The sequence below is a fragment of the Lactuca virosa genome, chromosome 4 (genome assembly GCF_052849685.1).
Source record: "Lactuca virosa cultivar CGN04683 chromosome 4, Lactuca_virosa_CGN04683_v6, whole genome shotgun sequence".
Lineage (NCBI taxonomy): Eukaryota > Viridiplantae > Streptophyta > Magnoliopsida > Asterales > Asteraceae > Lactuca > Lactuca virosa.
In genome coordinates, this window is record NC_136429.1 from 99,153,321 (window position 1) to 99,174,577 (window position 21,257).

At 35.1% G+C, this 21,257-nt stretch overlaps 1 protein-coding gene across 1 annotated transcript; it reads right to left on the reverse strand.

Annotated features, from left to right (window-relative positions):
* Window positions 1-11,533: 11,533 nt before the first annotated feature.
* Window positions 11,534-21,038, reverse strand: LOC145106613 (GDSL esterase/lipase At1g28570-like). Its single transcript, XM_079043571.1, has 5 exons — window positions 20,670-21,038; window positions 20,225-20,437; window positions 12,445-12,593; window positions 12,056-12,332; window positions 11,534-11,938 (listed from the first exon to the last, which is right to left on the reverse strand). The coding sequence occupies exons 1-5, from the start codon at window positions 20,926-20,928 to the stop codon at window positions 11,673-11,675; spliced, it is 1,164 nt and encodes a 387-aa protein (XP_078899697.1). The 5' UTR covers window positions 20,929-21,038; the 3' UTR covers window positions 11,534-11,672.
* Window positions 21,039-21,257: the final 219 nt, after the last annotated feature.

Below are 21,257 nucleotides of genomic sequence, written 5' to 3' on the forward strand. Positions count from 1 at the left end.
GTCCTTATCGCGTACAGAGTGATGACGACGATGACGCTCTTGTGTCCCAAAAGCATCTCAAAGCACTGAATGACAAACTTGATCGCTTGCTCTCTTCATCTTCTGCCAGTACGTATTCAGAGGCAACACTCAAAGCCCTGTTCTCATCTGTTGTCAAAGAACATGAGACATCCATCTCCAGCGCTGCTAAAGCAATTGAAGCCTCAACCTCAACCTGCCAGAAAGCTTCACTTGCAGTTGAAGCGTCCACCAAAGATTTCAAGCAGGCGACCGCAAATATCGAAAAACTAATTTCTGAGGCCTAGATATTTCTAAATTCTCTTCAACCTGATGCCAAGAAGAATGCTGAAGCAGTGAACGCTTCGGTTGATCATCTTACACGTTCACTGGTAGCCGAAAAGACACATCTTGAGGAAGCTCGCAAAGCAATTGAGGCTGCTAACAAAGAGCTTCATACTTCATTTGATGCTCGTCTGACTCAACTTGAAGCTGAGCTTGCTGTTGAAAACAAAATTATGGATGAGCTGGATAAGCGGACTTCACAGCTTAAAATTTAGAATCTCAAGCTCAAGACAGCCAACCAGGAGATTGCAGACTTAAAAACCGAGCAAGAAATAATTAAGAGTTCGGTCGGTGATGTGCATTCCATTCTCCTGCATCTCCTGGAAGCCCATGATTCCATTCTTACCATCTCCATCCGACACCACTTGGCTGAAAAGCTGAGACCTACTTTGGATGTGTTGAGCAGGATTGAAGGTGTTCCAAAGTCTGGTGTCCCTTCGAAACAAGGGGGAGATAAATTTACTCAGGGCAAGGGCCAACCTCATCCACCTCCCAAACCGAAAGTCACTACTGAGCCGAAGGATAATGAAGCTTCGGGCAGTATGAAGGACAAGAAAAAGAAGAAAATTGGTGACGATGATGTGGATGAAAATGACGATGACGACGATGATACAGAAGGGAATGCTTCGAAAAATGAAAGTCTGAAAGTCAAGCCCACTGATCAAGAGATTCGGGAGAGGCTTCAGAGAGAGAAGGAACTTCATGAAAAGGAGTTGAAAGCGAACGAATTGCTAGAACAGAAGAAGTCCATGTTTCCTGAATGGACTATGGAATCGCTTCTAAGAGAGGTAATCGATGCACCGAGCACTCATTGGCTCGAACCGGTTTCCTCGTTCGGGCTTGAGAACTCTAAGGACTCACAGTTTGACATGCCCATCACCCGAAAGGCGTTCATCTTCCACTGTTTTGAATCGACGGCTGGCATTCCTTCCCCAGACCCGAAGGTCGATCGGGATTTGCTCGAGTATTATCTGGAGTTTTCTCAGCCATAATACCTGACCTGGAGTAATCAGAAAATCACAACGGTCAAGCTGTTTAACCCCACTTCGGCAGGGAAATTCATCAACATCAAATTCAAAGTGACCCGAGGCTCTGATAGCTCAGTTCATATGATTTCCCTTGCTGACCTGCCAAACCTGAATCCTCATGATTGGATACTTCTGAATAACATTTTGTTGACCAATCCATAGGTGTATCAGCCTATTATCGATCACATCAAGCGAATGCTTGTATGCTATATTCATGAAGTCGCGAAGATGGATCAGGAGATCACTGCTGTTATTCATAAGAAAACCACTGTGAAGGCGATTAGAAGGGCAGGCGATGTAAATGCGATGGTTAAGGGGAAAATCGATCCCAAGTTTCACACTGTTATGTTCACGAGGGGCGAAGGTCAAAAATTCCTGTTCGCTCTGATTGACAAACACCTATTCTCCACGGCCTGTTTGGAGAACATTTTGGAGATTATTCATAGGTGTAATCAGAACAGTGAAGCCGATAATAAGATGTTTACTGATATGCTTCGATGGTATATTTTGTTTCGGAAAACTCTTCTCGCCATCATTCCTAGGTTGTTCAAGGTTGTAAAGAAGATCAAAGTCACTCAGCCGAAGTAGTATCTCGCCTCAATTGACGTAAAGGGGGAGATTGTTGGGTCTATGTGTTGTGTCTTTGGGCTCGGTCATTAGTCCATTTAGTTTACCGGGTTTGGGCCTATCTAACCGTGGATAATCATTAGGGTTAGCATATATATATTGCATGCATGTATAGCTTTAAGGGGATTATTCTCATTAATTACTTTGCATTGTAACCCTAGCACACCTCTACGGTCGAAGTTCTTCATCGATCTCTTCTAAGGTGTGAGTTATTAATCATTCGACATCATTTGATTCATTCATGTGTTCTTTATTTGATTGATATTGTTTTTCTGCTTAGAATCTATCGATCTTTAGCGTAATATTCTCATCACTAAACTTTAGTAAATCATGACGAATAGTCTTATCGTTCTTTGTGGTGGACCTGACCAGCGCACAACCAAGTGTACCCGATCCCCTAGTCATTCACTTGACTCACATAGTCATGTGAACAAGTAATTAGTCTTAATTTCCAAGAAGGTTCTCATTCATCATACATTACAAGTTGCATGATTCCAAGTTTCTATCCAATTGAAACTTGGGTGGTAAGAATCTTTCCTTATTTGGTAAATCTTGACACTACCACAAACGAAAGAATCAAATCCATATTGCTAAAAACACACAAACATCAATTTTCACAAATGCCATTGCAAGGAGATATAAAATAAGACAAAATTAAAATTTTTCTTTATTTATAAAATGCGGAAAACCTTTCCTTACAATGCAATTACAAATGAAAACTATGTTTCTAAACATTTCCTATGCAATCTATCACAACTCCTAGCAGCAGCTCAAAAATCCGATCATCGAACCATGCGATCGGAATCCATCTTTTCGCGATCAGATTCAACTTACTCTTCCTTTAAGATTCCTTCCTTTTCTTCGATCCTACAAAACATGAAAATGTAATTACATTACATCATGTATTAAGAATCTCAAAATAGGAACTTAATAAAGTTAGACAGTGGACTTACATGAAGCGAAGTCATACACTTTGACTTTACCATCCTTATGATCCTTCAGGTAGATTCGGCAGCTATGCAACCAATGCCCATTGTCTTGGCAGTAGAAGCAAACATATTCTTTTGGAATGGCACACGGGACAATCTCAGACTTAGTCTTTCTCTTTACCATTAGATCAAATGGCTTGACCATGGCCGATCCCTTTCCATTGGGAATAGAAGACTTTTCTGGACTTCCAATGTTTCCATTGTCAATGTCCATGGAAGTTTGGAAGGTAGATCTTCCAACCAAATTTGCTTGACCAATGTGCCAAATCATTTCTGATTCAACAACAATTAGCAAATAGGTAAGATCTATAAGGGTCACGTTGCGGTCTGTCATATAGTAGTCTTTAACAAACGGACTATACGACTCGGGAAGTGACTAAAGAACCAAGTCAACATCCAACTTCCTCGACACAACGACTCCTAACATTCCCAGCCTGTCAATGTGTGACTTCATCTCCAAGACATGTGCACACACAGACCTTCCATATTGGTGTTTGCTAGCCAATAGGGCTTGAGTGACCTTGAACTTTTCAAGTCGACGAAATTGTGGGTCAGGGAGAATTATTGGAGGAGGTGGAGGAAGTGAAGCATGATTTCCATCTCCACGATCCAATCGTGGGACACATCTTCATGAGGAAAGCTTTTTCCAAAAGATTCAGGAAGACCATAGTTGTCAGAACTAGACATCTACAAGGGAGAAATTCAAGTAAGTTGAATTAAGTCCTTAATATAACACCAAAAATGAAATATTAAGGCTAGGACCCAACACAATATTTTACAATTCGGAAGAGGGATGCCGTAATCCAATTGCAAAATATTTGAAGGTAGGCAAATGATGATTTACCAATTTCCACCATGAAAAACGAAAATGAATTTTAGGTTTTAAATGAATTGAAATTCCTAGATGCTGTGAGATTCATTGAACTTTTCAATGACATGTTTAATCTCGATTATGCCCTTCAAGTTTGTGACTGGGATACCGAGGATCGCAAACAAGGTGTGAATAACCATGAAAGTTAGCTTGGTGCTCTCGATGTCATTTATCACCTAATCAATGTGCCGGTTAACCACATATGCTCCATTGATATATGACAAACATCGATCTACCCTTTGCTACCCTTGTTAGTCCAAGTTAGTGTGTCGGTTAACCACACACGCTCCACTAACGACTTGGCAAGGTGCAAAGTGCAATTTCATGGGTTAGCATCAAATTCACATTTTTCCTAAAGTAACTAAGATTGGGAATTTATAAAATATTTAGTTACTTTATGATTCATTATACTTTTATTGAGGGTTTAGTGTCCTATCCTACCCGTTCGGCTAACGACCCTCCACCAGTCAAGGACGCGGTGAGTGAGAGTGGACACCCATTAAACCACCATTTTATAGGCAGTAACCTTATACCCCTTATAGACCGGCTTCGTGAATGAGACCTACTAACGGTAAGACTGACCTTTTACTTATACATATATAATATATTAAACTTTTAATTTTATATAGTATAAGGGTGTATTTTAAACTTTTAAAATACTTGGTGGTTTAATTCTATTAATAAATTATACTCTTAATTTAATTAAACTTAAACCATGTTGTTATGGATTTATTAATCTTCTCCTTTAATTAAACACTTTAATTAATTTAATACAATCCATAAGAGGTAACTTGAACTATTCAAAAGACATTAGGGTTCTAAACATAAAATACAAAATTAAAACTATTTTTATTAATTTTAAGTTATGAACCCAAGAGTTGCACCTTTTAATTACAAGAGTTTTAGAAATCAATGTTTCATAATTTGAGACTTTTCAAATACCAAAACTTGAGGGCAATTTTGTAACTCTTGAAAACCTTTTGAGTTCCAAACTTGATGACAAGATTTGTAACTCCATAAAACTTTTGAGTTCCAAAACTTGATGGCAAGTTTTGTAACTCCTAAAAACATTTAGATCAAATTTTAAAACCAATAAAATAATCATACTTTTATCTTTTACAAATTTGACTTAATGCAACTCTTATAGTAAGATAACTTCAAATCAAATTTTACAAACAATTAGTTTATCATAAAAAATTTCAAGATTTGACAGTTTATCTTTTAATTGGATGGAATAATCATTACCATATCAGAAAAAAAAACATATTTTATGATACAAAACAGTTTAAGGTAATAATCCAAGTCCAATTCTGGCCAAAAAATCCGAAAATCTGCCAACAGACTATTGAACTCGTCGAGTCGGATAATGGACTCATCGAGTTCATGATGAACTCGTCGAGTTCATGAGTGGACTCGCCGAGTTCACCCTGGTAGAGTGCATAATTTCATTTTTTTTCCATCTCTGAACAATTAGCCATGCATGAAATATAATAGAAAACAACACATGGCTCTGATACCACTGTTGGGTTTTATGTATAATACAACACTCCTATGGTGCACATACAACCCTAATGCTTTGGATCTAAGTTTTCTCTAGTTATACATGCAATAAAATATCCAAAGCATGAAGCCTACAACTAGCATACAATTTGATACTTGAATCATAAAAAATAGATTAGATGATTACCTCTTTGTTGTAGCTTGATGTATTTGGCCTTTAAGAACTTAGCACCTCAAATGTGATGCCTCAAACAAGTCACAAACACCATGAACAAAGGAGGACTTTGAGAGAGAGTTTCTAGGCACCAAAATTCGGCTATAGCATCTCCAAGATCACTAGTGTGTCATTTTTGTGCATAAATGGGTTACATATATAGTGTAGAATCCAAGAGTCACATGTAACCCTAATTCTTACACTTAGGTTATGATCCATATCTCATGTGGGCTAACTCTTCATGGATATTTACACAAACTTAGCCCAACATGGATCAATAGCCCAAACACTATATATATCACTGATTTACATAATTAGTCCCCATTAATTTAATTAGTCTCTTTTGATCACTAAATTAATTCCAAATTAATTCTTGATCAATACTAATTAAATAATATGATTTCACAATTAATATATTATACTTGTAATATATTAATAAATCATAAATAACTTCTTTCTCAAATATCTATCCTATCAGATTGTTCTGGTGAAGGCAACCAAAATGGACCATGCTACTCTCAAGTCGAGTACATACCAATTATATTTATAGGCTTATACATCTAATCCAACAGGGTCATCATGGATAGTGTGACAACTAGAAAATTTTGGGTCAAACAAGGTCTAAGAGGTCTTGTGTATATGTATACCCATAATGTATATCTATGTAACTTTGTTGCAGTAAGAGTTGAAAACCAAGAGGGCATGGTTTGGATAAGTGTATATATAGGAATATATACTTTGAAGATCATATTCGTAATAAACCTTTAAAATTGAACAAGTGATAGCATGGCAAAACAAGTCAAAAGGTGGGAACATAAATCATAAAAATTAAACATTATTTTATAGTTTAAGCCTAGTACCCTACAAAGAATGGGATTTCGGTCCACCTAAGGCCGAAATCACCCTCCCACGAAGCATCAAGACCGAAATCATCTTAACTCAAAACCACTAGGACCGAAAACCCTTTAATGGGTGATACCTAGGCCGAAAACTCCAAGCGTAAGCCCACTAAGGCCGAAAACAACAATTTTGGAGGAATATAGGGCCGAAATCACATAGGGAAACAAGGTGATTTCGGTCTTGGGAAGCAGATAAGAAGTGTTGACTTATTGATTAGATGTTTATCCTCCTTTCCCATGCAAACATTACCCAACGTATATCAATGTAATAACAAATAAATATCCATGCTTTAACCAACAGGTAACTAGGCAAACATCCTATCACACTTCCCTCCTGTTATATATACGAGATTATCACCTATAAACTCCCCACCATTTTTCATTCCTTCATTCTACTCTAAACTCTCTCAAGATTAAGCACATCTTCCAAGTTCAAGTTCTCCAAGATTATTCTTAGATTCTTGGTAAGTATTCCTTCAAATCTAGTGTATTTATAAACTTTTATGTTAGTTTCATTATATTTACCCACATATTATTATGTGTTAAACTCTTAGGATAACATTCTTGCCAAGAAAGTTCAACCACCACCTTCAACTGTTAGGCTTGGAAACCTTCACACCATCTTCTCAAATAACCCACAAAATCACTCAAGGTGAGTTCATACCCCCACATTTTCAAGCTTTTTAATGTTTTTAGGGGGGGGGGATACAAGTTAAAATTGATTTACTACATAAATACTTGTTGTTACTTCTTTATGTTGAAGTATAGACCATTATTTGCTCAAGTTAGGATTATCACTACTTTTATACAACATTTGTGATAAATTAGTGTTGATATGCAAAGTTAACCAAAAACATAACTCATTATATGTTGTAAATATCATCAGGAAAATAAGATTTGTAAAGCTACAAGGTTTTGGAAACTTTTTACTAAAAGATAGCTTTTCTAGCAAAAATGGTTACAATATAGTTATTTACTATTTTGGTGGGTTACAACCCAAAGACATCATATTTTGATTACATATTTTGACCCTAGACAAGATTACAACTTTACATTTATATAAAAGATTATATAAATAGTCTCAACAAACATATAAGATAAACTATAATCGATATAGTTTGGGAGTCATAAAACCACACTTTCATTTTAGGAGAACCATATAATTATTCAAAGGTATAATTATTTCATTTTACAGGAAAAAGGAGTCATAGTTCATGTAAATCTGTTGATGATCTTGTGAGACATTCGCTTCACTGTACCTACCTAGTGTACACCTTAAGTCCTGCATTATAACCAGAGTCTCCTTGAGGGAGAGCGAGATAGTTGTGTATAGATCTATATGGGATTGACAACCCCGCACCTCAGCTGTTAGCTACAGTTAGACCGGCAAGTCTAGGGTGACAAATGTATACCAGCTCCGACGCCTGAAGAACGTCGTTCAGGCATATCAATCATATTAGCATGGTTATAATAACTCGCATAGGGATTAACAAAACGACTTGGTTTACGGAGTAACTTACACTTCATTAGTTTTATAAAAAGAAATGAAACTACATACTATTTTCAGTACAACATTACTTACATTTTGGACTTATGGTTGAAGACTACAATTCATATTCAAGAAAATATTGGATTTTATGGAAACATACATTATCATTTTACAAGGAAAAGATACAAAGGAAATACATACATTTACAGTTCATATTAAAGAAAATATCAGATTTTCTAGAAGTATACAAAATCATTTTACACGAAAACATTACAAATCCTTCTCATACAAAATGCTTATGAACTCACCAACTTAATTGTTGACACTTTTCAAAATCACTTGTATTCTCAGTAAATCAGTAAACAGGTATTCAAATCATTTTGAGGGTAGGCGTCGTTGTTCCATGTTTTCTACTTTTCAGTTATTTGTATTCTACTTTTGAACAAACAAAGTTTTATAAACAATGTAATACTTGAAATCTCAATGTATGAATGTGTCTGCTGCTATGTTTCATTTATATTCAATTGTTATGATACTGTGAAATGACGTCATCCACCCTCAGACGTTTCCCGCGTTCCGGTTCGGGAGTGTGACAGATAGATTGACGAAGAGTGCCCATTTTATTCTGATCTCCGAGAGTATTTCTGCTGAGAAATTGGCAGATATATATGTGCGAGAGGCCGTGGTCAGGCACGGAGTGCCAGTATCGGTGGTCTCGGACTGTGATGTTCGATTTACATCCAGGTTTTGGAGGAAGTTCCACGAAGAGTTGGGAACTCAATTACACTTTAGCACTGCGTACCACTCTCATACAGACGGCCAAAGCGAGCGGACGATCTAGACGCTCGAGGATATGCTACGGGCATGTGTGCTGGATTTGGAGGGAGTTGGGATACATACCTCCCACTAGCAGAGTTTTCATATAACAATAGTTTTCATGCTAGTATCGACCGACCCCCGTTTGAAATGTTGTATGGTTGGAGGTGTAGGACCCCTGTTTGTTAGGGTGAGGTTGGGCACCGAGTCATGGGAAGAACCGAGGTGGTGCTTAAGACTACCGAGCTGATCCAGCAAGTGCGCGACAGGCTGCGAGTGGTGCAGAGCCGTCAGAACAGTTATGCTGATAGGCCTCGCTCGGATCTCGAATTCCAGGTGGGAGATTTCGTTTTGCAGAAAGTGTCACCATGAAAGGGTATCATTAGGTTTCGAAAGAGGGGCAAGTTAGGGCCTCGATATATTGGTCCGTTCAGGATTTCTGCTCGGGTGGGCAAGGTGGCTTACCATTTGGATCTGTCGGACGAGCTTAGCCAGATTCACAACACCTTCCATGTGTCTCAGCTTCGGAAGTGTGTTACAGACGAGGCTGCGGTCATTTCTTTGGATGACATTCAGGTGGACGAGAGCCTGAACTACATTGAGAGGCCCGTTGCGATCTTGGATAGGGAAAATAAGGTTCTTCGTAATAAGGAGGTGAAGCTAGTGAAGGTGCAATGGCAGCACCGGAAGGGCTCGGAAGGACATGGGAGCCGGAGGAGGAGATGCGAGAGTATTAACCAGATTTTTTTGCGTCAACAGACTTCGAGGACGAAGTCTAGTTTAAGTGGGGGAGATTTGTAACACTTGATTCAGGTATCAATTATTTCTTAAAACTGTAGGGTTTTGGACTGGAACTCGACGAATTAGGGAGCTCCAACTCGTCGTGTAGGAATCATTTTGGACGCGGGGTTAATGGTCTACTCGATGAGTTGGAAGGCCCCTACTCGACGAGTAGAAGATGGAAAGGAAAATCCTAATTTTTAGGGTTTGCACCCTATTTAAAGACCTTAAGCCTTATTGTTAGCCTCCCTTACCGCCCCTTTGTCCAGAGAAACCCTAGTTCGTGCTTTTCCTACCATTTTGAGTGTGTAAGAGCTTGAGGAGTGCCTTTGTGGTGTTTATGTGAAGAAGCTTGAAGTGATTGGTGCATAGTTGAAGGGAGAGGCTGTAGATCCGGTGTTTACTTTGTTGTGGCAACCATTCTAAGGTATAAAGTCGATACCTTGGCCTTTTATTACTTAGATCTTCTCCTATGAAAGTTTATGGCCATTATTAGCCTAGTTTGGGACCATTGTTGGATTTGAGCATGTTATGAAGATATGGCCTCAGATCTGGACATCTCAGGGCCTTTGTAGACTTAAAGTTGCCAACTTTATCAAGTTTTGGCTCTCCTTTATGCTCTAAGTCCCTTGATAAGCCTTGTTTGAGTGTTTTATCCCTTTGATGCCTTGCATGGATGTAGAGTTAGAAACTTTAAGTGGTATATTAACCCTAGGGGCTAGATCTGTAGTTTGGGGCTTTAGATTCGAGTGGAAGGGGCTGAATATGTTAAGACAGGGAAAACTCGACGAGTTGCCCTGACAACTCGAAGAGGTGGATAGGGTTTTCCCGTCTTCTGGATACAAAGTGAACTCGATGAGTTGATAAGATAACTCGGTGACTTGGTTAGGGTTTTTCCCGATTTGCTGAACACTGAAGGAACTCGACGAGTTGCTAGATGCACTCGACGAGTTGGGTCAACATGGATAGCTGACCTTGACTGTTGACCTTGACTTTGACCATGGTTGACCAAGTTTGACTTTAAGGGTATTTTTGGTATTTCGGGATTTTGACAAAGTTAGTCACATGGTGGTTGTAGGCAGTTGAGTTGGAGCTGTGAAGTGGGATTGATCTTATCGGTTCAACATTTCTTGAGAGTCGAGTCTTCTCACCACACCAATGGGTCTAAGGCACCAAGTCCGACACAGTATACGATATGTGGATTGTTAGTTGATTATGTGATATGTTGGTATGAAATTTGTATGGAAGACCCTAGGGGGTTCCCGTGGCAGTAGATTGAGACCATGTGGAGGTTCCCATGACATTTGGTATAAGACCTTGGAGGGTTTCCATGGCATCCTAGTATGTTTGCATGTTTAGCTTGTATGATATTTCTTGGGTTAGCTAAGACTATGTGGGGTTCCCATGGTAGATAGTGAAGACCATGCGGGGGTTCCCATGGCAGTTAGTAAAGACCATATGGGGGTTCCCATGGCACTTAGTAAACACCATGTGGCGGTTCCCATGACAGTTAGTGAAGACCATGTGGGGGTTCCCATGGCAGGTAGTAAGACCACGTGGGGGTTCCAGTGGCACTCGGTATAAGACCTTGGAGGGTTTCCATGACATCCTTATATGTTTGTATACATGGCTTATGTGGTTTGTGTAGCTAATATAGCTAATATGAATTATGTGATTATGTGGATTGTGTGGGGTATGCTCTGGGGAACTTACTAAGCATTAGCTTACAATTTGTTGGTTGTTTCAGGTACTTCAGAGCCTAAGGGCAAGGGCCCGGCTTGATGGCGCGGCATGCACTCTCCGACGATTTTATTTGGAGACACTCTGATATTATGAATAAAATATTTGATGTTGTGGATTTGAAAACAATTGTTATTGGTATCTCATGTTTATTGGAAATGATTTTGTTATTTAAAATGAAAAATTTTATTGGAAAATTGGGTCGTTACATTATTAGTGAAATTTGTGAATAAATGTATGACATAAGGTGTTTATACATATGTTGGATGACACAGTTATATAGAGTTTTAATTTATCATGAAATATACTATACATATTCCATGTTTAGTTACTTGTATTCTTGGCCTGATAATAAGGATTAATAAATTTCCTGCCACTTACATAAAACTTGATAATTCATCTCCCTCTTTTAACATTGAAGTAGGGCAAAGGGAGTTGAATTGGGGCACCGTGTATGGTCCTTGCAATAAGCTCTTGCTGACAACTTTATATGCTGCTTCCGTTAAGTGTAATCCGTCCCAATTAGCATATGTATATGGTTTAGAACAGACAGATGCTGTTGGGTTTGCACATAGTATTGAATCGTTATAGTTAAATGTCCCTCCACCTCCACAACATGCTTTTAGAGCTCCATTTTCAAATCCTGTAACGTATCAAAATATTGTTAGCATTAGTCAAGACATGTAAGCCATTTTATCCACATGCGTTAATATTGTGATGTTATTTCTCCCTTTATAATAGAGATATGCATGTGATGTACCATATTTTTCCGGAGAACGAAAAAATTGCATGGCTGCATTGTAATAGTCAGCATAGATGATATTGGCATCAGGATGAAGTTCTTGAATTTGGTTTAATTTTGTCACTAGAAGTTCATTGTGGTACTCGGCAAACTTGTTAAATTGTATAAGGCAACCAGTTAAATTATCATATTCTGTAGAATCAAAGCTATTGTACAATGTTAAATATGCTGCAGAGCATCCAATTGGTAGGTTTCCTGGTACAAGTACTGTCTTGGCCCCCATCTCAACAAGTTCCTGTTTTTCCACTTTAAGTATGAAGTTAAGCCACTCTTATGATAATTCTCGCGGTTGTTTATACAAAAAAATCAAGGGAAAACAAAAATGTTCATCTTGTGTGTATTCTTACATTAATCGCTAAGATAATGGTCTGGACAACAAATGGAACATATGTTCCAACCTCATCGATGGATTTCCCAGCAAGTAAGGCGTGGTTATAATCGTTTCCTCCAATCTCACCCATGAGAAATAAGGAATGTTCGATTAGGTGACTGCAATCTGCATAATTGAGAGAAGATTAAATATGAGATCGAATTCTTAATAATAATTTCACTGATACAGATGTATTATTATTATTATTATTATGTTTTATATTTTTTCTGTGTTTTGTTGTATAATTAACAATTATACTACTTTTTATAATTAACATTATATCTTGTCCAAGATAAATAATTTTCTTCACATTAGTTTAAACTCTTTTATTTATTATTTTTCACAAAATAATGTTAGATAATTCTCAACAGCTACATGATATTTTTTTCCAATTTATTTTTAACAAAAAAAATAATATATATGCAAAAATATATAAATTTTATTAAACGTAATCATTTTCTTAAATAAAAACATAAACATAATTTTGTTAGTTAAAAGTGATATTGAATAACATAATTCATAATATATAGTATTCATACTTATTCATTTTAATACCGCGATAAAAAGACTATTCTTTTGTTTTATTTTTATGACAAGTGAATATAAAACTCTTCATCATCTATTTACCTTATTAATTTAAATATAGTGTTAATTTTAATGGCTATTTAACTACTACCTGTTTAATACAAATTTTATTTCATATTAAAATTAACAAAATAGTAGTATATCATATGAATTTAAAAAATAATAAACAATATATAGATACATAGATTTTTATTAAACATCATAAAATTATATAAAATTTTTGTTTACAAAGATACTATTGTTATAAAATAAATAACCATATCTGAAATTTATTTTAATCATTCATAGTTATTTTATTAACATTAAAATTATGTAAGAAGATAACAATGAACTGATTCGGGCATTTTTTTTTCTTTTCTCCGTGAGTTTTTTCTTTGTTTTAATTATTTAGTCTTTAAAAATTAAAACAAATTCCAAATGTTAAGAGGTAGCATCTTAGTTATTAATAGAGTTATATTAATTAAATTAAAATTTTATTTAATCAAATATTACAAAAAAAAAAGTTATGTATATCTTGAAAATAGTGGTCGATATTTGAAAAGAGCATCATCATAAAAAAAAATCAAATGAATAGTGTTATAAGCTTTAACAAATTTAAATTTAAATTGAATAAAATTTTTATACTATTTTATTCATGTGGAATCCGACATGAATGACAATTAATTTCATATATCAAGATAAATATTTATTTTGAATTATATTAATTTTATCTTATCTTGAGTAGTTATAAAAATTATTATTTTAAAGTTATTGATAATGACTTGATCATTTTAACAGTATATATTTGTGAATATTTTAACTACAAAATATTAGTCACTGGGATATTAAAGATGTCTTGCTACATACCGCTTATTACCTATGATAACAAACAAAGTTAGTTTTTGTTACAATTGTGATGAAAAACCCAAGACAAACATTTATATGCATTAACCTGTTGTTAGATGCTTAAAAATAAAAATATATGTATAGTTGATTAGTTATGTTTTTTTTTGCATAAGTGATTAATTAAGGTTGGTTGATTATTGTGTGTGGGGAATAAAAAATTTATGATATGGTAAGTATATATGAATATTCGTGGTTACACGAAGAAAATATTAAAAGACATCAAATAAATAATATTTATAAATTGACAAATAGCATTATTTAATTTAATCAAATAAATGTTTAAATCAAAGAGTTTATTTAATATCTATTAAGCAAGCAAAATAAATATAAGTTTTTATTTACTAAACTAAATAAATTGATTATTTATTATTTGTTTAAATAATTATGTTCACTGAAATAAATAATCCAAAGGATTTGGTCGAGTTCTTTCAAGCACAAAGAAGAACAAGGTGATATTGCTTGTAGTTTGAAGAAGGTCTAACACTCGTTTATGTTTTCAGTTCGTATGGATACCAATGGAGGAGATCATATATTTGATCTCAAGTTTCTACATCAAGGGCTTCAATTTATATAAGGTATTTTTATTAATTAAATACAATATGGCTGATGCTATGTTTAATTTATTAGATTTAATGTAATCGTAGTTTAATCACTAGAGCATCCATCCATAAAGGAGAGAGTACTCTAGACAATATCTAGATTCCTCATTCTTTTGGGAATCAATTTAATTAATTTCGTTTTAGTCTTCCACTCCATATTGTTTTGCTTGTCAATTAGTTTTGAACCCTTTCAATTCTAGCATTTGCGATCGTGGTGGGTACAAAGTGGATAACAGGTTCAAAAAAACAATAATGGAAACGGGAGCCAATTCCAAACCATATGAAACCACTCGTACACACATCGGTATATAGTCAGCTAGATAGGTATGTATATATGTATATATTTACCGATATTAGTTTTAGAAAGGCTTATTAGGGGAAGTCTTGTAAACTAATGAACAAAATATTGCTATAGTTTCATTATTGAATAATAAAAAAATACAAATACAAAAAAATGGAAAGACATATATATATATATATATATATATATATATATATATATATATATATATATATATATATATATATATATATATATATATATATATATATATATAGGTAGTCAGCTAGATATGTATGTATATATGTATATATTTACCGATATTAGTTTTAGAAAGGCTTATTAGGGGAGGTCTTGTAAACTAATGAACAAAATATTGCTATAGTTTCATTATTGAATAAAGGACTAACAAGTACCCAAAACAAGAAAGGCCCAATAAACTTATTAGGCTAACATCCCCCCTCAAACTCATAATGTGATAACAATAAGTATTGGGAGTTTATCTGACAAGAAATGAAATCGATGAGCAGTCAAGGCTTTCATATTTAATATGTTTTGTCCGCTCATGAAACACCGAATTCTTGGCAATCATTATCGCAATCTCATTGTCACAATGCAAATGCGGTATGCTAAGGAATATGAACACCCATGTCCGCAAGTAGCCATTACAACTACACAATCTCACACATAATGACAACCATAGCTCGATACTCAGATTTTGTAGATGATCGGGAGACAACATCTTGTTTTTTACTTTTCTATGAAATCAATGAATCTCTAAGAAAAAAAATACAATACCCAGTAGTAGACTTGCGATCATAAACATTGCTATCCTAATCAGCATCACTATAGGCATGCAAATCAAGAGAGAAAGTGGAAGTAAACATAACAGTGCGAAACTAAGTACCACAAAGATATCTAAAAATACGAAGAACAACTCCCCGATGAACTGTAGAAGGAGCAGTAACAAACTGGCTAACCATATGAACCGTGTAAGCAATATTTGGCCTAGTGATGGTAAGATATATACTAAACTCTCGACAATGGTACAATAAAGACGCGTATCACACAAGGAAACACCGTCAGTCGGAGAATACTTGGCATTATTAATTCTCTAGAGGCATGTCAATTGTTATGTTTTCTGAAAGTTGTGCGCATTAAAAAAAATTGAGCGACATGTTTGAGACCAAATGAAATAATTACCATAGAAAATTTCTCAAACAAAGCATGGGGGGATTGTTCGAGACCATATAATGCTCTCCGAAGCCGACAAACTTCACCTGGCCGGGTGAACAATACCTGGTAGAGGAGACATGTATACCACCTCCTAAAGATCTCCATTCAAGAATGCATTATTGACATCCATTTGATAAATCTTCCATTGTCGGATAGAAAAAACAACAATTAGAGTGCGAATAGTCGTCATTTTTGCAACTAGAGCAAATGTATTTTCATAATCTATACCATACTCTTGCGAATATCCTTTAGCAACAAGTCTAGCTTTATAACGTTCAATAGACCCATCAGACTTGGTTTTGATTTTAACAAAAACCAATTGTGTGCTTTCTAGGAGGGATCGGAACCAAATCTCATGTCTGAGTCTAATAAAGAGCTGCAAGTTCCTCAGTCGTAGAGTTCTTCCAAAAAGGATCAATGACAACCTCTTTGTAGGACGTTGGTTCAGAGAGACGGTGTATATTCCCAATAAAGGAGGCAAATATTAGCGAGTAAGAGGAATATATAAATTCTAGAAGCTTGGTGGACTTTCAACTATGAGTGAGTCTTGATGGTAGAGGACAATGACATTGTGTCTTAAGATTTAGAGAGGATTTATCCATACAAAGGCAGCCTTGCACCTGGGGATCGATTTAGGAAGAGGAACATGCACAAGGATTTTTTTTGTCTGGATATAGAGGCAGACATTAGGAATTCGAAGACTAGTGCTTTCAGAGCTCCTTCTTGGTTGGAGAGAGAGGGAGAGAAAGAAGTAAAGAAAGATATGAGGTTTTTTAGTTTGGATTATAGCATTTGACGAAGTAAAAATTTAGGAATTCTTTGTATGGAATTTTCCAATTCAGTGTACTGTACATCTTTTAGAAGCTTGCAATATGCAAACTTGATTTTATGATGTAAAACTTATATGGATTGCTTAGTTGGAAGAAATTATTCGGTCCAAATCAAGTTAGTCCCTGAAGCTAGTTTTAAGACATGTTAGAAACTTAATTTTATATCTTATATGTTGTTAACTCTTTGTATAATAGGTGAATATGAGTTTATGAGTTTTAACGAATCTGTTGTTCTTTGCTGATTTTTTCATAACAGGTGAAAGTTCCAACTTGGATTGATAATAGTAAAGAAGGATTTTTCAGTGTAGGTGCCCTACTTGAACCTACATTAGAATCAAATGAGAAGTTATCCTGGTGCACTGGTGCACAGAGAAGAACGAGAAAGAAGAAATTGATAAAAAGAATGTTGGGTGGGTCTTAAAGTGGCTGTAAACATGGATGGACAAAAATGCCCCCAACGTGCTACTCATGTGGGGGTTACTAACAACAAAATAGATGACAAAGTTAATTTAGGGATTGGGCGGTTAACAAATTTAGGTTTTAGGGATGGTCCGAGTTAAAAAAAAACTTTTTAGGGACCAAGCGTGCAAGTAACCATTAACCACAGGGACCATCCATGTAATTTACTCCACATTTTTATTAGCGGGTTGGTTAAGGCCCGGATCCGGTTACCGAATGCCTCTATATAAATTCTTTTTGGGTCTATGGTGAGATACTCAGATGTAACCGCTTAAGGGCCAATTCTATATAATATTTTTTGGGTCTGTGGTCATAAAGTTTACCTGATAATGTCATTTAGGGATGTCAAAAACCCCTGTGGGACCTCGATACTGTACGTGACTAATTTTTTTAAAAAATCGGGAGCGGGAGTGGGGGCGGTATTAAACCTCGTTTATTTTTGGGATCGGGGTTGGAAGTAGGTGTTTCCGTCCCGTTTGTTCCTGTTGACACCCCTAATGTCATTGTAGGAGTTAAACAGAACTCAAGAGCCAAACGAGCTAAAAAAAAGAGGAAAAACGCACTGAATTTCATTCATAGGTCCATCATATCACATTGCTAACATATCAATTTTTATATCTTAGTATAATTCTACTCTCAAAACCTTTTTAGAGGTTTACAAGTGGTTCTTATTTAACCTATAATTGTTATATTAACTCATAAAATAAAACAAAAATAACATTTATATATTTTTTTATAAAGGTTAGTATTTAGTATAAAATTAAATATAAAATTGGACAAAATACTTTTTCCTTTTTATAAAATTAAAAGTAAATTTATATAAATTAGATATTGATATAATTTGTTATGTTTTGCTCCTCTCTAAAAATAAAAACAAAATTCCTGGTAATTGTTTTATTCTTTTGACACAACATTTACAATTTGGTCTCATTTCCAACATATAAATCTTTTTACTGATGTATTTTATTATAAATTATATGCATTATTTGTTATAAATTTATGACAAAAAGAAAAAGAAAATTTGTAATATGTAAATTATATAACATAAAAATGTATAAATGAAATCACAAAGCAATCAGTAATAAGTGGGTCCGATTGAGAGTTTGAAGGGGTATAAAACTTGGACAATTTTCTAGCTACGTGGATGAACCACCTCCCCATAATAGCATTTGAGAATTAGTACTCCATTTACTTTTTGAATCTCGATCTTTATTAGAATAGTGGATGCTTTAATATATACCCTACGGAAAAAGACAGAAAATGTCTAAACTAAAGTAGCAATTTCTAATGTTTGTGCTAAACTGCTAATATAGAAACGAGCTATTTGATTTGGTACGATTAAAAGCTCGCCGACTTGAAATTGAGGTAAATAAATCCGAGCCTATCTAACCATACACGAGCTCACTCAAGTTTTGTATATGAGGCTCAAAAACCAGCAGATCTAAACATAGTTTATAGTTAGGCTTGCGACGAGGCAGTCTCGATTACTCACCTAGGCCTACATAGGTTGGACATGAGTAATTTTTTTTGGGTGGAAAGACAGTACGAAATATAATAAATGACACCAACGAACAAGATGCTACTTGAAAAAAGAGAGTGTTGCTAACAAGACACTCTTTAGAAACCTATTGACACTTTTATAAAAAGTCAATCAATAATTAATTGTTTATAATCAGTTTTTTCGGAAAACAATGTAATTTCAGCCAATAAAAATATTTAAAAAATTAATTAGGGTGTCCATATTGTAATATAGGGTGTCTTTTTAGCCAACACCTGAAAAAAAACATTACAAATGTTTTTTGGGTCTACACACCAACGATTCCAAGTAACATTTCTGCCTCGTTTAGGACATAGTTGTAATTAGGAGCTAGTTAATTTGATGCAATTTCCTTTTAGGTTTTTGCTTTTAAAGATATGTAGTGGTATAAACATTTGAGAAATTAAATAGTCTTCTACATTTTATTCATAGGCATCTTCCTCCCATATCAAATGTTGACATATGTCATATTTAATGAAATTGAACTTGTCACCATTTGATATGGTAGGATGAAGAGTTGGAAGAAAATGTAGGAGAATATTTAATGAAGCAATGAATATGTGTTCCGACATAGTTTTGGAGAGTTTCTATCTTTAATCTTTTATAAAAACTCTAAAAAAGATTAAAGTTGGTTAGGAGTAAGAGCTTTTAGTTTTAGTTAAAATAAAAAACTTATAATCTAAAAGCTACTTCTAATTCTAAGTAACCTTTAAAAAAAACTATTTTATTATTTTGCAAATTGACTTGATTCCTTTTTTTTAAATCATTGTTGTGTTTTAGATAAATTATTTTATGTAATTTTACATGATTATTTTTTTTTTATATTTGTCTAATATTCATATACAAATAAAAACTGCCAACTTTTAACTTCAACCTTCTAACTAATTTACCAAACACACCCTAAGTGTTGTTGCCTCATATACAAATTAAAACTACCAACTTTTAACTTCCACCTTCTAACTAATTTACCAAACACACCCTAGGTGTTGTTGCCTAGATAAGTCATTTTCTTCCTCCACATTGTTCTCATGTGTATAAAGGTGGTGGGATTCCATCCTCCCACGTCCCAACCCTAATGACATATCCCTCTCAGTCCAATCATTCCAACCTTAACACATGAAATGATATCCTCCCATTCATATAACTTGGTACAAATATACATGCATAAGATACAAGTAGACAATGAAGTGAAATTTTGTGGGATATCGGGTTCCAACCTAGACTCCACCTAGATCCATTCCGACCACTCTAACAACACACAACTTTTTTTTTTTTTTTTTTCAATCTTTCTGTTCAGTTATTGCATTTTATGTATATTGAGGTGTATGTAAGTATGATTTTATTACCTGAAACATTTGCACAAATCGATTCTTTGAACCACTCCAGCTGAACTCCTAAAGATATATTTGTCGTTATAGGGTTATAAACCCCTCTGGCTTCAAGAAATGAATTATTTAATGCAGTTGCAAATGCCACCGCATAATTTACTCCTTGTCCCAATTCCATGCCCCCATTGCCATTGAAAAATGGTCGTACCAATGGCAGGTTTAGGTACTCAGCTTCACACAAAAAAGATCAACAATATCATTGACATTAGACTTGCTATATCTTACACGAATCCTTAGTTAAAGATTTTCTCAATTTTCATTATTTTTCATTGCGTATGTGTATACGTAATAATGGTTTATTTAATTATCTAATTACACATAGAGAAAGGAAGAGCCTTGATAAAGGACTATGCACATATATATATAGAGGCAACCAATTAAGTTAGATGGGGAGAGAGGTTACCAATGAAATCAATGATGAGGCGACCATTGGAGCAACGACCAGTGGGCTCATGAAAAAAGGTTTCACCATAAGGTGGTAAAAATAAATGTAATGGAGGTTGATTTAGTTCAGAGGTAAGCTGTTTTAGGTTACCAGTGTCTGCTAGGGAGTCTCCGAAGCTGATGATTGAAGTGTAGCATCCATTGGCATACAAGGTATAACTCCATAAGAGCTGCAAAATGGTAAAGAATGATGTATAGGATAAGGAACGATTGGCCATTAAAGAGTTTGAGCGTAAGAAATTATTTTGTAGGAGATCTATGATTTGAAATAACGATTGCAGATCGATCTATTTATCTTCAGTGGCATTCCCTCCAGAGTGATGTGAACTTAAATGATTGCCATTTGTTTAGAATATATATGTAGGTCCTGTTTTGCTTGTCATTTTTTTTTTTGTTGTATATATTGTGGACTTTATTTCTGGCCCAGCTTTTTCTTTATTTAATACTATTTATGTCGCTAAAAAAATGATTGCCGCTAACATTTATGGCACAAGATATTTTGTACGTCAACTAAATATGGGCTTGATGTCGTGGATCTCGTTGGAAT

Excerpts from the sequence above, each read along its gene's own strand:
- LOC145106613 (XM_079043571.1), bottom strand. The coding sequence starts at position 20,928 with ATGGCCAATCGTTCCTTATCCTATACATCATTCTTTACCATTTTGCAG. Across the intron at positions 20,438-20,669 it reads CCTCATCATTGATTTCATTG|CTGAGTACCTAAACCTGCCA; the intron begins GTAACCTCTCTC and ends TTTTGTGTGAAG. Across the intron at positions 12,333-12,444 it reads CCATTATCTTAGCGATTAAT|GAACTTGTTGAGATGGGGGC; the intron begins GTAAGAATACAC and ends GTGGAAAAACAG.